A 17,355-nucleotide genomic window follows, 5' to 3' on the forward strand; every position below is an offset into this window, starting at 1 on the left:
AAACCAATGGAAACAATGTAAAATTTCGCATAAAACCTATAATTCAGCGCGGTGTGGTCTGCTTGACTTTTTGATCATGATGGTTGTTGTATGTTCTCTTCATCTCGTTGAGTTACACCTGATTAACTGGTTTGATGAAAGATACATACCATGGTTACCGGAGGCAGAAACCTATATTCAACCGTTCAATCCATATTATTCCGTGGTGTGAGTCCCTTGAGTTATGGATCTAGCTGATATTTTGTCCCGAGGTCTAAGTACCTAGTATATAACTTGATGGACAGAATGGATTTTACATATAAAATATGGTAGGGCGCACAGTGCGTGTGTGTGCCGGATTAAATGACATGATAGTTCACGCGGGTGGAGGAATGTCCTCAACACCTTGCCCAGCCAACACAAAGTTTCCGTAGGCAGAAGCTCTGTCGAGCCTGCCCTGATGCCAGTGATAAATCCACTCCGTTCATTAGTTTTACAGTCTCAGGATAGAACAGCATCAAAATTTTTTTGAGACAGATCCAAAACTTATTTGGATCACACTACAGGAAAAAAAGTGGGATTGAAACAGACACCATTGAATCTTCATGGAGCCACAAAAGTTTTGGATCAAGCCATCCCAGTGGGGATAACCTTATGAACGGTTTGGATGACATATAAAAGCTCCGAGAAGGTTTTAACAGTGGGCATTTCCATTCTCCCTGTTGCCAGTTGTGTGGCCCACCTGAGTTTTGGATCTGCCCCATTTTTGTTCTCCTCTCCTATTGTGAGCCTGATTAACTAATGGACGGATAGGATTTGTCACTGACATTGCATTGGGTCCCATGTAACTCCACCTACAAGAACTTCATGTTGGCTGGGGAAAGTCGACGGTCCAGATCGGATGTGTGCGTGCGTAGGCGTATAATCCACCATAATCTGTCAGCCTATCATATAATTATTCAAATATATATACAGGCGATTATCGTCTTGTGACGTTTCTCTCACCGGCGGGAAATGAATTCCCAGTCGCAGAGAAGCGGCTTCAAAGCCGGCTCTCTCCCTCTTTCACCTCCTCTCCGCCAAATCCCTTCGGAACGACTCAGTTTCCGGTCCATCCCATCTCAAAATCGCCTCCAGAAGCCCCTGACCGTCCGAAACTGCCGTAATCCCGCCGAGAATTCCGATACCTCGACCAAATCCCATCGTTCATTAGCCACAAACCGCCGGAATATCCTCATCACCCCTTTTCTGGTCGTTGGATCTTCATTCGTTCATTCAATCATTGCCCATGCTGAAGACAAGCCTCCGGAGCCTGTTGCTACGGCAGTGGCGACATCCACTGCAGCTGTGGCTGCAGATGAGAAGGTGGAGGATGAGATAATTTCTAGGATTTACGACGCGACTGTGATTGGAGAACCTCTGGCGGTGGGGAAGGATAAGAAGAGGGTCTGGGAGAAGATGATGAATGGTCGGATCGTATATCTTGGGGAGGCGGAGCAGGTCCCGGTTAGGGAAGACAAGGAATTGGAGCTGGAGATTGTGAGGAATTTGAGGTGCAGGTGTTTGGAGCAGCAGCGGTCCATCTCTGTTGCAATTGAAGCCTTTCCGTGCAATCTGCAGGAGCAGCTAGATCAATTCGTGGATGGAAGGTCAGATTTTTACTGATTCATTTCATTTTGTCCAGTTGATGAAGTTCAATATACGAATCTGTTTTTCCTTTAAATAAATAAATAAATGAAGAGCATGAAAGTCTCCGCAGAAGAGTGAGCCCTCAAGATTTGAGTGTCTACACTATATGAGACCTCCACAAAGCCGAAGATGAACGGTCCAGATCTAGCAGTCTACCTAACTGCTACTGGAGCAGATGGGTCTAATCACTCCTCTGATTCTACGGTATAGATAGCCTTGGATTACGATCTATGGCTTAGATCGTCCCAAGAACAAGCTAAATGGACAAAAATCAATCTATCACTTTCCTCTTTTTCCTCTAGTTGTTGCTTAATGTGTAATTTGCGAGAGAGCCTCTTCCCATTTATAGTGAATGATGAGGAGTTTGGACAAGACCAGAAATTATCCGGTCTTATCCATATCTCTTCATTTAAAATCTTCATTTAAAGTTGAATTTAAAATTCAACTTCAAACAGAAGAAAGAAAAATGATTAATAAATGGGAGGCCAAACCTCATGGGACCCACCCACTAGTGATTGCCCACCAGTGGGCCCCACTGGCATATGTCCAACATCTCCCACTCAATCACATTGTGGGATAGGCATCAAAAAAAATAATTTGTTCATCTAACTTGCCCAATAACAATAAAAAACAAACATCGTGATCAAAAGAATCAGAGGCGTGGGACCAGTTGGATCACCGTAATCTTCTCATAGATGTTTAAGTACTAAGTGACCACCTAACTAGTACTTAATCACTCAAGCTTTACAATGCCTGTCTTAGTCCGCATGACCACACCGGATGGAGTTAACTCCCGATCTGAAGCAGGGTGTCTCATATCGGTTACGTATCGGCCGTAACCGATCAGCCGTAACGGCTGATACGTAATTGTAACGGTGGGGTCCGTTACGCAATACGGGGGCGTAATGAGCGATGCCCCGATTTTGCTACCGTAACAGCTGTTACGGGCCCGTTATGGGTGAAACTGCTGTTACTGACCCGTAACGGCTGTTACGGGCCTTAAAAAATAGGAAAAAACAAACAAACAAATACTTACCTCTTTTTTTTTTTTTTCTTTCTTTCTTTTCTTCTTCTTCTTCTTCTTCTCCTTCTTCCTCTTCTTCTTCTTCTTCTCGGGAAGCTGCGGTTGCGGCCGCGTTGGCCTGCTGCTTCTTCTTCTTCTTCCTCTCTCTCTCTCTCTCTCTCTCTCTCTCTCTCCCTCTCTCTCTTCTTTCCCTCTTTTTTCTTTTCTCTCTTCTTTCCCTCTTTTTTCTTTTGAAATCGGAAGCGGATTGACTGGTTTACCATACACCAGTATAGCTTCTGGAGGTACGTGTCATGCTAAGACGAGCGCTGACAGTCCTCGAGCTCCGAGTTGTACGAACGGTTCAAAGGAGATCAAAGTTACGTGGGCTCCACAATGATGTATTTATTACATCTACACCGTTCATCTATTTTTAAATATCATTTTAGAGCATTAGCCAAAAAATCAATCGTATCCAAAGATCGTCTGGACCACACCAAAAATAGCAGTGAGATGATCATTTTCATTGTTAAAAAATTCGTAGGTCCACCATAACGTTTATTTTCCATCCAATCTGTTCAAAAGGTCAAAAAGACCTGAATGAAGAGGAAAAACAAATTTCATATTGATCCAAAAGTTTTGTGATCCCAAAAAGGGTTTCAATGGTAGACGTTCAATCCCCCACTGCTTTTTGCAGTGTGGTCCACTTGATAATTAGATCTGTATTATTTTTCGTGTCAAGTCTTAAGACAAGCTCGTCAAATGAATGGACGGTTTAGATATAACACATACCTCATGATCAGGCCCACAGGACTTGCTTGCGTCAAATGAATGGACTCGTACGCGTTACGCAGCACATTGCACAATTTAATAAAATGTACACGTGCCACATGGGCCCCACCATGCTGTATGTATTTTATCCATGCCGTCCATCCATTTTGCCACATCATTTTAGGTTATGATGCCAAAAATTAGTAAGATCCAAATCTCAGGTAGACCACAGCATAGGAAACAGTGGTTATAGAATGCTCACCATTAAAAATTTCTTAGGGTCCACTGTATTGTTTATTTTCCATCTAACCTGTTAATAAGGTCACACTAACGTGGATGGATGGTGTGGATATAACACATTTATCACGGTGGGGCCCAAAAAACTTTGACACTTGTGTGCTACACTTCACAATCCGAGTCCCGCCTAATTCGAGCTTTGGATCTGCCTCATTTTTGGGCTCATGCCCTAAAATTATTTGGCAAAATGGATGGACAGTGTGGATATAACACATTCATCACGAGTGGGGTCCAAAAAACTTTGACACTCGTGTGCTACACTTCACAATCTGAGTCCTACCTAATTCGGGCCCTTAAAAAATTGTACACGAGACATGTATTAACTTAAAATTTACCAATTAAATTATGGACTGTTGCTAACTCAAAATGCTAAAATAAAATTGTTTGAATAGTTTTAATTGTTAATTTGTGGACGCTTATTTTTTAAAATAGGGCCTTTTGATTTTTTTTTTTTCATGATTCACTATCCAATAAATGTCCACCAATTCACAAGTGGCATAATGCCAATAAATTGCATGAATTTGAGGCTGATTTGGGGCATGGATTGGTCCTCCAAGTCAGCCCCAAATTGGCAACACGATCTACCTGAATTTAATTTCATATTTTAAAAGAACTATTGGGAGAAATGATATCAAATTGTTAAGTATATAAATTAGATATTTAGAAAATTAAATATATGAATTTTGTTGTTAAATTCAGGTTATCTGGTTCATAAATTCATCAGACAGTCCGATACAACTTCTCACCAAAGAGTGGACCGTTACACCACCATAAACATGTTCCAATTTATAAATGAATGCATATTTGGAATGCTTAGAATATTCCGGATTTAATCCATATTTTTTCATATTTTTTTGGCAAAAAAAATATTTGCGCCGTTACGAGCCGTTATGCCCCCGTATTGCCGTTACGCCCCCTTATCCGTATCGGTTTCGGAGGGCACCGTTACACCAACCGATACCGATATGAGACACCTTGATCTGGAGTACTTGGTCAATATACGCACTTATCCAACTTATCGAGTTATTCTGAAAACTCGATTTTCACAAACTTCAACTAAAATCAATTTAAAGTAATACTTACACACACACACACACACTTTTAAGAAAGAATATCGTTTGCAAAAGTCTATAAAAAATTCAATACTGTAGGTGGATAAGTCTTCAAGTGCATATTTATAAAAATTCAATACTGCTGGTGGATAAGTCTTCAATACTGCTGGTAGTTGTCATGGAATTTTCACACGCAGATGTGTAATTTGGAATCAATCAAGCTGCTTTCCTAGCGTAATTGAGTCTGGCCAATCAAGGACCTTTCGTCATAGTACACTAAAATAGCGACACTCAATCTCATCCTCTTATACACAAGAGGGTAGCTAAGGACATAAAGAGTCACCTACGGGACTAGCTACTCGTATGTTGTGATGATTAGATCGAATCAAAGCAATCTGTAGGTAAAAGGTCCCAGCACGTGGTTACAATCCATGTCGTAAAGTAGAAAATACTAGGTATATGTCGGGTCTACAATACGCAGGTCATTCGACATGAGGCACGACTCATCTCATAACCTCACAACTTGGCTATTAATTCATGCCATAACATTGATCGCATGTAAAATAATTGTGTGATTATGTTATTCGACTTGATCAGTCTCATCTTCAATCTTTTAAGATTGTAGGCGGATATGACTCACTCATATCCTCATCCTTTATTATTCACAATAAAGAGAAGTCCATACCTCAGTGTATGAACATCGCCCCAGATGTACCTCTCTTGTACATTCAAGGTTGGTTAACCCGTGCAATTGGGTGACCGGCCTGCCGACAAAAAAATAGAAATCCTATATGATCTCATGGTAAATGCTGATGATCTACATACCTAGTTTATATAAGTACTCAATATTGAATAAATGGAATGTGTTATTCATTGATGAAAGATCAAAGGTATTAGATACAAGCATATCACTCAAGCTCTCCTCAATCCCATCTGCCTGACGTGAACCTAAAATTAGGGGTGTACACGAACCGAGCTAGCTCGGTCAACTCGCTCGACTCGGCTCGAAAAAGCTCGAATTAGCTCAGTTCGAAGCTGAGTTCGATCCGAGTCAAGCTGGTTTTTAGAGCTTGAAAATGAGTTTAAGCCGAGTTCGAGCTGGCCTCAGCTCGATTCGACTTGGTTCGATATATAGCTCGAACCTGGCTCGACTCGGATCAACTCGGTTAGGTAGTATAAAAAGTTAAAAAACCTTAGTATCTATCCCTTTCTAGTTTCCCCCTTTGTTTGAAAAAAGAACTCGCCCAACCCGTAGTGACCCGCTGACCAACTCCCTCTCTCTGATGTTGATGCTGTTAATGGTCTCTCTAGAAAAGTTAGGATCGAAACCGGTTCTCTTCGCCCAAGATTTCATTTCTCTTGGATTGTAATCGGTGGTGTTTGGGATGCATGGTTTAATCTTTGGAGGCCATAGCCCAGGCTTCTGCTGACCCTTTCCTGGGTTAGTATTTTCCATGGCTTTTGAGCTGGATCCAGCTTCCACTGAAGCCCTTTCGGAGACGGGTCTTCTAGCCGTTGATTTAAGATAATAAAGAAATAGAATAAATGGGTACTTGTTATCTTACATTGAAAAGTAGTAATTTCTGTGAATCTTCCATTCATATAAGCAAAAGAACAGAAAAAGAAGAAGAAATGGGTATTCTCTGATGTTTCAGTAGGAATTTCCATAAATGAATCTATGTAATTGAAGTAAATGCAAAACAGAAAACAAAGTAATGGGTATTCTCTGATTTGCTCACCAAGTGTTTGATGAAATGACTCAACGAAGTGTTGGCTGGTGGCAAGGAAGGTATGTTTCATCAAACAAATCCCCTTTTTTCTTGATTTTGATGTTGCTTACAAGGTGTTTGATGAAATACCTATAAAACCATTGTTGGTGTTTTACATTCAATGAGAATTTGAAGGTGCAGTCCATGTGGTTGTGAAAATGCTGCATAGGTGAACTCGGTTCGATCTTGGCTCGAACTTGGCTTGAACTGGCCTGAGCTGCTAATTGAGCAAAGCTGAGCTTGCCAGTCAGGCCCGAGGACTGAGCCGAGCCGAGTTCGAGCTAAGGTCAGCTAGTGGCCGAGCTGAGTCGAGCTGAGGCCAGCTCGACTCGGTTCGACTCAATGTACACCCCCACCTGAAATAGATCTCTAGCCATAGGTTTCGTCATGGGATTAGCCATCATCTCCCTAGTAGAAATGTAGCTTAGGGCGACCTTCTTATCTCTCACTTGATCACGGACGAAATGATACTTGATCTCAATGTGCTTGGGCTTCTGCTGGTGTTTAGGGTCCTTTGCCAAGTCAATGGCAGAAGTATTGTCTATCTTCAGCGATATAGGTTGACGAACGCTTGGTACAACACCCAGACCTAGTAAAAATCTGCTAACCCATACACACTCATGAATTGCACCACAACATGCAATGTACTCGGCCTCCATAGATGAAAGAGCTGTGGATGTCTGTTTCTTACTCGACCATGAGATAGCTCCCCGTCCAAGTAAGAAGACAAATCCTGAAGTAGGCTTTCCCTCGTCGGCGTCATTACCCCAAGCAGCATCAGATTATCCTTCGAGCTTGAGGCTCGTGCCTTCATAACTCAAAATTAGGTCATTCGTTCCTCTGAGATAGCGGAATATATGTTTGACGGCTTGCTAATGAGACTGTCCCAGGTTACTCTGATAACGGCTAACTATGCCAACTGTATAACTAATATTCGGTCTGGTGCAAAGCATAACATACATTAAGCTTCTTATCGCGCTTGCATATGGTACCGAGGACATAGCCAATTTCTCAACTTTAGTCTGGGGATATGATTTTCTGTCTAACTTGGTAGCTTTGTCCATAAGGGTTTCAATATCTTTTGAAATTTCCATCCTGAACCGCTCTAAGATCTTTTGTATGTAGGTGACTTGAGACAAGCCTAAGAATTTCCTAGGGGGATCCCTGATGATTTTTACCTCGAGAATAAAGTTGGCTTCACCAAGATCTTTCATCTCAAAGTTCGAGAATTGCCTATCTTTAGTTAACATCAACAATTGCATGTCATTATCAGCTAGCACGATATCAATTACATATAGGGATAATATCATTAAAGATCTTTCAAACCGTTTCATGTATACACAATGATCTTCTTCACTCATTGTGAATCCAAAAGTAGTGATGGCTAAGTGGAACCTCATGTACTATTGTCTTGAAGATTGCTTCAGCCAATATATAGATTTCAACAACTTGCAGACTTTCTTTGGATGCTTTTTGTCTACATAACCCATGGGTTGTTGCATGTATATCTCTTCATCCAAGTCACCATTTAAGAATGTGGTCTTTACATTCATCTGATATAACTATAAGTTTAAACTTGTGACAATGGACAAGATCATGCGGATTGAGGAGAACTTTGCAACAGGTGAAAAAGTCTTCTCGTAATCAATGCTTTCTTTCTGTGTGAAACATTTAGCAACTAATCATGCTTTGTACTTATCCACTGTACCATTTGCCTATTTTTTTTAATATTGAGTACTTACTTATTACCTATCGCTTTGTGATTGGAAGGCATATCTATAAGTTTCTAGACTTTATTCTTTTCCATGGAAGCGATCTCTTCGTTTATAACAGTCACCCAATTGGCCGAGTTAGAAGATAATAATGCATCCTGATAAGAATCAGGTTCATCATCATCAACCGCAACGCAAGAGAATGACTGCCCCTCAATATCGAAGTATCTTCGGGGAATCAATTCTCTTTCACTTTGACGTAACTCAGGAGCCTGCTGAGATGTTCTCCCACTGTCCTGACGAACTATAGGAGCATCATCATTTTGAGAAGCAGAAGTCCCACTCTCCTGAGATACATCGGGAATTTCAAAGAAGTTCTATTATAACCTTTTACTTCATTCGGCTGGGGTATTTATTTTCGACGAAGGTCATGTCCCGAGATTCTATCTCTATCCATTGTCCATGGTCCTCATAAACTAGAACATATCCTTTGAACGTATGGGGTACCTTATGAACACGCATTCAATGGTTTTACTATCAAGTTTACCTCTCTGCGGGGTAAGCAACAAAATATATCCCAAAGATCCCCAAGGGCGTAGGTTGGTTAAAGAAGGAATCCTCCCAGACCACGTCTCATATGGGGTCTTAGGAATGAATTTAGATGAGACTATTAAGGACATGGACGGCTATTAGCAGTGCATCTCCCGAGAATGTAGTAGAGAGATTAGCTTGTGCCATCATCGATTTAACCATGTCTAATAGTGTCGTATTCTTTCTCTCTACAACACCATTTTGTTGTGGAGTGTAAGCCATTGTGTACTACCGAACAATGCCAACGTTTTCACAATATGATTTGAACGTTTCAGATGTTTACTCGCCACCTCTATCGGATCAAAGGATTTTAATCTTTTTCTCAAGTTGATTTTCCATTTCAGCTTTATATTTAAGAAAACAATCAAAAGCTTCAGATTTGTGTGAGATGAAAGACAGATATCCGTAGCGCGAGTAAACGTAAATGAAAGTGACAAAGTATTGACATCCATTTCTAGCATGTACATTCAAGGGTCCACATATATCTGAATGGATTATTTCTAGTTGACCCTTTGTCATGCCCCAAACCCGGAAATTGGATTCACAGGAATCCCGATCGGTGCCGACAGCCTTCGTAATATCCCATTCTTGGCTCCCAGCGCCTATATGCCAAGTTCCAATCCTAGGATCCTACAAGGAGGATTTTTCAACGTACATTTATCTCGTAAGAAGCATAACCACAAGTTTACCCAAATCACAAAAGCAACATTATCATCACATATCCACTAATATAAACTTTGAATACAATGCTGAAAGGGAAATACATATGTCAAAATAAAATCAAAGCTCCGGAAGACAGCTGCACGCTCCAAGCTCAACGCCACTGCGACCAACGTCACCTGCACGCATCTATCGTGCATAAGCTTATAGAAAGCTTAGAGGGTGGTGAAAGTGTGTGCGCAAGATAAATGCCAAGCACACAAATACAACGTCATAATTATACAATGTTGGAAATGCTGGTAAGATCATGAATCATACGATATCATAGTAAGCGGAAATACTGACAAGTCCATGAGACAAACAATATCAGAGCACACAATACAGATCAGCTATGCATATGAAGAGTCATAAGGAGCCAAATATCAGATGCCGATGATGCAATGCAATATGCGGTGCGAATGGAATGACCATGCTGGAGTGTGAAGTCGGGATGATAATACGTAGTATCGCAGGCCATGGGGTCCATCATAAGGGACTTCTATCCAAACTAGTCCCATACCTAATTTGGATCGTCAGATTTAATGTGGTAAACTCCTGATCTCAGGTTAGTCGCGCGCCCCAATCGAAATCCTGGCGATTGCGAAGGTACACTTAACAAATATTTGCGCACCACCAGCCCGAGTGGATAGTGATTGAATGAATGAATATGTAACTCCTGCTCCACAAATCAGTACTGTACATCTCTGGGATCATCACCGGGGTCTAGTACACTCTACACCAGCTTGCTGCCCCATCAAGCGCATAACTGGGTAAGTGAAAGAGACCTCACTATTCGCCTGGCCAGTAGTCAGCCAATATCTACCCGGCACGTCGATAGCGGACCCATTCACGAGTTGGGCCTAGCTATGCCAGGCGGGTAAGGCCACATCCCCTCCCAGTCGACCACGACACAGTGGGAGATGCGGCCTTCTGGTATTCGGCACTTGGGCGCTCATTTATCCACTCGGTCTCGACGTTGGGGCGTCCTCTGGTACCAAGAGGGTTTATGGATTTTCACCCAGGGCCATCTATGATAGCCCGATGCTAATAACAGATTTCTGCTATCCCATTTGGCCATCCACAATATGTCTGTGGAGGCTACGGCCCTGATGTCGCTAGGGCGTTCAGTAATCACAACACACAATGTAAGATGCATGAATCATACAATCCAATCATGCATCAATCCCGCGCATAACGTGCGCTTATGTGAGATGATCTCCGCCTATCAGGGAGTCTCATAAACCACAGGCACTATGACATATGCAATGGTCAATCATATCTCATAACAAACATGTAGATGATGTGTATGAGCATGTATCATGATGCTATGTTGTCACATACTCATAATCGGTATCAATAACCGGCATTGGCAATCAACCTCGACAATATGGACATTTAACCAACATTGCCCCCAAAGAATAGCTCACATAGAGCCTAACATATAGTGGACCCATGGCCTCACACAAGGGTTTAATATACAACAATATGGGCCTCACTCAAGAGCTTAATACACATCACGATGGACCTCTCACATGGGCCTAATATACATCACAATGGGCTCCATCGCCTGGCCCTCAAATGCATCACAATGGGCCTCATCACATAGACCTCATATTCATCACATTAGGCCTTAAACACGGCTTGGATACACATTACAATGGGCCTAAAAAACGGGCCACATATACATCACATTGGGCCTCAAACACGGGCCGCATATACATCACATTGGGCCTCAAACACAGGCCGAATACACATCACAATGGGCCTCAACTACGGACCGCAAATACATCACATTGGGCCTCAAACATGCGCCGCATATACATCACATTGGGCCTCAAACATGGGCTGCATATACATCACATTGGGCCTCAAACACAGGCTGAATACACATCACAATGGGCCTCAACTACGAGCTGCATATACATCATATGGGTCTCGACAATCGGCCTTGACAATCGAAATCGGCCTCGACAATCGGAATCGGCCTCAACAATCGGCCTCGACAATTGGAATCGGCCTCAACGGTCGGCCTCGACAATCGGAATCGGCCTCGATAATCGGAATCGAAATCGGCCTCGATAATCGGAATCGGAATCGGCCTCAACAATCGCCTCGGCAGTCAGAATCGGCCTCGATAATCGGAATTGGAATCGGAATCGACCTCAACAATCGGCTTCGACAATCAGAATCAGCCTCGATAATCAGAATCGGCCTCGACAATCGGATTCGGTCTCGATAATCGAAATCAGAATCAGCCTTAACAATCGGAATCGGCCTTGATTATCGGAATTGGAATCGGAATTGACCTCAACAATCGGCTTCGACAATCGGAATCAGCCTCGATAATCAGAATCGGCCTCGACAATCGGATTCGGTCTCGATAATCGAAATCGGAATCAGCCTTAACAATCGGAATCGGCCTCGACAATCGGCCTTTACAATCGGAATTGGTCTTTACAATCGGCCTCGATAATCGGAATTGGCCTCAATAATCGGCCTTGACAATCGGAATCGGAATCGGCCTCAACAATCGGCCTCAACAATCGGAATTGGCATCGATAATCGGAATCGACCTCGACATTCGGATTCGGCCTCGATAATCGGAATCGGAATCGGCCTTGACAATCGGCCTCGACAATCAGATTCGGCCTCGACAATCGGATTCGGCCTCGACAATCGGGATCAGGATCGGCAATCAGTGAGAATGGGCCTAACAAGGCCTAAGGGAAGGTCACAATGTGGACATCCAACCATCATTGCCCATCAATGTGGACATTTAACAAACATCGCTCCCAAGCAGTGGCCCACATAGAGCCAAACATAGAGTGGGCCCATGGCCTTAAACAAAGGCCTAATATACATTGCAATGAGCCTCATACAAGGGCTACATACACAACAGATGGGCCCTGCACATGGGCCTCAGATACATCACACAGGGCACAACCCATGGGCTTAATGCACATCATAATGGGCTACAAAAATATCACAATGGCCATGCCATATGGGCTGGAAATACATCTCATTGGGCCTTACCAAATGGGCTGGAAATACATCATAATGGGTCACGTCATAGGGGCCGAAAATACATCTCAATGGGCCACACCCCATAGGCCACACATACATCACATTGGGCCTCACACATGGGCCATGAATGCATCACTTTGGGCCTCACCAATGGGAAACAAATATACCACATTGGGCCTCACGTATGGGCCTCAATATACATCAAGTGGGCCGCATCACATGGACCTCGAATACATCACAATGGGCCTCACTCGTGGGCCTTATATACACAACAGGTGGGCCTTGCACATGGCCCTCAAATATATATCAATGGGCCCTCATTACATCAAGTTGGCCGCATCTCATGGACCTAATTATATCATATTGGGTGGACCCTCCATGGCCAGCAGGTGGGCCTGCACCTTCCACATGGGCCCACCAAATGAACATCATGGATGCACAACACATATATCATGGTGTCCCACGAGGCTACGGCACAGATGAAACGGATGGACGACGTGGCTAAAATCCATGCATCAAGGTGGGCCATACATCCATCAAAATGGACAGACGGTGGGGATATACCCATACAACATGGTGCGACCCATATAGCCTGTCTGATGGACGGCATGGAAAATAACACACACATCATACAATGGGGTCCACACGCATGTGGGGCCCGCGCTACTGGACAACATGGATAAAATACATAGATAATGTGTGGGGTCCACAGCTCCGTCCAAGCAGTCTAGCACCGTCCAGATGGTTTGGACAGTGTGGATGAAACAATTACATCACGGTGGTCCCCACAAAATCAGATGGACGGTCCTGCATACATGCAGCAAGGTGGGCTCCCACGTGGATGTGGCCCCCCCGCAACATACATACATACATACATATATATATATATACACATCTGGTGGGTCCCACATGGGGCCCACCACATATGTACATTATATATGTATGTATGTATATGTGTGTGTGTGTGTGTGTGTGTGTGTGTACACACACACACACACAACAACAACGTGGGTCCATATATATTATATCATTATAATAATAATATATTTACCCTTTTAAGAGGACAGCAACGTCCAGGCCCTGGACGGCCTGGATATTGCATCATGGTGGGGTCCATGATCACACCCAGATGGACGGATGGCGTGGAATACGAAACATACATCACGGTGGGGTCCTCACTAATGGACTGATGGTGTGGATGTAACCCACATATATCGTGTGGGGTCCACGGAAATTGCTTTTTTACAACGGCTATATAGCTGGTTGCTGACCAGCGTACACCAGCCAATCTGCTTCCATCCCAAGGTGGGTCCATACGTGTGGCCTACTAGTCCATTAGATTGGATGGATGGTGTGGATATTTACGTATATAAAATGGTGGGTCCCACAGGACAGAGCAGATATTTGTATTTTTCCATTTGCCCAGGCCTGTCCAAACGGACAGCCAGGTGGGCCTCGCCCACCGGAAGGATGGCATGGATAATCACGGTGGGCCACACATCACCACCATAAAGAGAGAGAGAGAGAGAGAGAGAGAGAGAGAGAGAGAGTAGCAGAGGGACCCCGCCACTATGGGTCCCTCTTTGATACAACACATACGTCAAGATGGGTCTCACATATGTGGGCCCTTAAATCACAAATCAAATAATAAAATCACCCACTGTTAGATCTTGGACTCTTCCTTCCACCGTTGCGATCTAGAGCTGCAAGGGGTGTATTTTCAACGGTCGAGATTGACTTTGGATGGTGGAGATGGGAGGTACGAAGGTGGGCCACACTAGCTTCTCCATGGAAGCTTGGACGGTTGCTCCATGGTGCTTGGGAGAAAAATGAAAGAGAGATGAGAGAGAGAGGGGTGATGTAAGGAGAGAGGGATGGGTGTGTAAGGAAGGTTGACTTTGACGATGGGAGAGAGAGGGGTGCCATGCTTTGTTGGTAAGAGAGGCATGGGTGTTGTACCTATTGTACTTGACTTGATTGATGTGATTGATTTAATAGATTCTCTTGGGAATTGTAACGCGCGGTGTTTTCCTCGAAATAGACGGGGGCCCACATCTCCTGGCCTGGGTATCGCTTCGGTGCACGGGACGCGGCGTTAGAACCGCGGGGACGGCGCAGTCGCAAGGATATAAGTTTCAAGTCGAGTTGACTTTAATATATGGGACACGACTCAGGATCACGTGCAAACACCGATAGTAGATCGCTGGTCGCTGGAATTCGACCGGGAGGACTGCGGAGGCTTACGGAACGATACGGGTTAGGATACGGGTCTTACACCCTTGGACCTAGCCGCTTTAGGGAATGGTTTCTTCGAAGTCTTCCCGAACATACAATATTCACGAAATGGCAAATCAACTGTAGATAATGAATCCAAAAGACTAGAACGTGCTAGTCTTATCATACGATCCTTTTTGATGTGACCAAACCTCGCGTGCCATTTTAGATATTCAGATACCACGGTTTCATTCGACATAGTAGATAAAGCAAGATGTGCATTATCACTATCTATGTCAAGAATAAATAAATATGAAATTAAATTTTCCTATGCAAAGATGAAGTTATTTAGTCTTAAAGAAACTCGTATCCCGGAAAAACGAATATCAAAACCATCAATTAATAACCTATAAACAGAAATTAAATTTCGACGCATGCCTGATGCATAAAGAGTATCACGGAGGATTATTGTTCGCCTTATGCGCGTACAGAGGTGGTAAACACCAATCCCTAGTACGTCTTCAACAATATTATTTCCCATATACACTTTGTAACTTCCCATGGCTATAGGTTGGAATTCCTCGAGTCCTCGACGACTTTGTGTCACATGCTTTGTTGCGCCTGAATCTAAAATCCACTTGTTAGATATAATATCAACAGAAAGGATTTCAGAACAAACGCCTACATACAAAGTATCTAGTGACTTAGGAATTATCATCTTTTTATGGGCACACTGCCGGGCATAATGGCCGGAGTTTCCGCAAATGAAGCAGATTATGTTTGCCTTTTTATGCTTCTTCTTTCCATTCCCCTTCTTGAGATTTGGAGGAGGTGTTGTGGACTTCTGTTCTTGGTCATTCTTTTTCGCCTTCTTGCGAGCTTTGTACCGTTTCTTGTTAGCTTTCCGCTTTTGGGTCTCTACTGTAAATGCCTTGGTTGAACTTGGCTAAATTTCATTCATTTCAATCTCTCGTACTAAATGGCTACAAAAGTCTCTGAACACAGTAATAGAATCAGTATGGTTCAGAATCCTTTTAATAGGGACTCAAGATTCGAGCAAGGAACGGTGCATTTCTATTATTTTTTTTAAATTTTTAGTCAATTTGCACCCAACATTCGTAAGGGCACCTATTATTTGCTCCATCTTGCGGATATGATCTTTGATAGGGCAGCCGATTGACATATTGTATTCCTGGAATTCTAATTCCATTGCACGAACTTTTGCATTTGATTTCTGTACGTAGGCATTTGTCAGTGCTTCCCAGATTCCTTTAGCGGTGTCATGCACTTCATACGTCGGTATGAGTTCTTTGTGTATTGTGCTAATTAGGATATTATGGGCAGAACGATTCTGTTTATGCCACTTATTATAGCGGTTTATTGCAGCCCTATGTTCTCCTAAATTTCCGTTCTCAGTTAATATAGGTTCCTCTTGAACCTCATCAAGTGTATGTGATATGTCGTCCTCGTCCAGAAGGATTTGCACTACGCGGGACCAATCTTCGTAGTTGTTACCGTCGAATTGTTGACCTTTGAGCTGTTCAACGATTAACGCTTTGGTGGCTATCTCTACATTACATCAAATATCACTACTTAGGTATGATCTAAGGTATTGGCACTAATTATCAGCATTTCTACGTGTTATTCAAATTTTCAAGGTATAAAAGTAGTCAACACATCTCAACGAGATTTGAAAATCCACATACCTGAATGGGCGGTGTAGATCAATCAAGTTCTCTTTTTAAGATGAATTTGATGCTTTTATAAGAATATATTTGTATAACATGCAACCTTCCATTATATGTTGCATGCATCATTTGGTGAAGAAGATTTAACTCCTACTCAGGTTATGCACAACCTTTATATATAGGGAGCATTCTAGCACTAAGTTTTCTATTTTCTAATGAAAAATGGGCTTAGATATAATCGCATCAAGCTTAATTATACCACACATATAAATATTATCATTAGATTTAACAAAAAATAAGTGCTTAGATATAAATTGAATTCTATCATCACCAATGATCATGTCCATTAGCGATGGATCCGATCATTACCATTAATGATCACCGTTGATGATGGATCCTCTCATCAACGTTGATCATCACGATTTATGAGGTTCCGATCATTGATGGTCCCTTAATTAATAGTGAATTGAAGGATATATCAATGAAACTATATTCACATACATGCATACGTACATGTAATAATCAAGAAACACGTGAGATGTACATTTTGCTTGTCTAACTCTAAAAATGTGTAGCTTACTTTAAATGATTACATTCACGATACTAATATATCATAATCAAGATTATAAAAAATTATTTATTTATTTATTTTAATACATACATCAATCTTTATCATTTTAAGAGATCTTAACTGTTAATCATTAAAACGGACCGCACTATAGGTTAGATCTTGCTTAAAAAATCCCAAGTCATTTCCTACTACTTGGTTTAAATCAACCCACAAATGGCTGATTTAAAAACCCTTAATAAGATATACTTAATCTTTAAAGAAAGTGAATTGGGCTTGTGATACGGCACATTTGAATT

The 17,355-nt window shown here is 42.4% G+C and overlaps 1 protein-coding gene across 1 annotated transcript in view; it reads left to right on the forward strand.

Annotated features, from left to right (window-relative positions):
- The first annotated feature begins 958 nt into the window (after nt 1-958).
- Nucleotides 959-17,355, forward strand: part of LOC131223780 (protein RETICULATA-RELATED 5, chloroplastic-like) — a 60,099-nt gene continuing 43,702 nt past the window's right edge. The window contains exon 1 of the mRNA XM_058219283.1: nt 959-1,628. Within this exon, the coding sequence (XP_058075266.1) occupies nt 994-1,628 (635 nt within the window). The 5' untranslated portion in view covers nt 959-993. The remainder of the gene's footprint in view (nt 1,629-17,355) is intronic.

The sequence above is a fragment of the Magnolia sinica genome, chromosome 13, assembly GCF_029962835.1.
Source record: "Magnolia sinica isolate HGM2019 chromosome 13, MsV1, whole genome shotgun sequence".
Taxonomy (NCBI): Eukaryota; Viridiplantae; Streptophyta; class Magnoliopsida; order Magnoliales; family Magnoliaceae; genus Magnolia; species Magnolia sinica.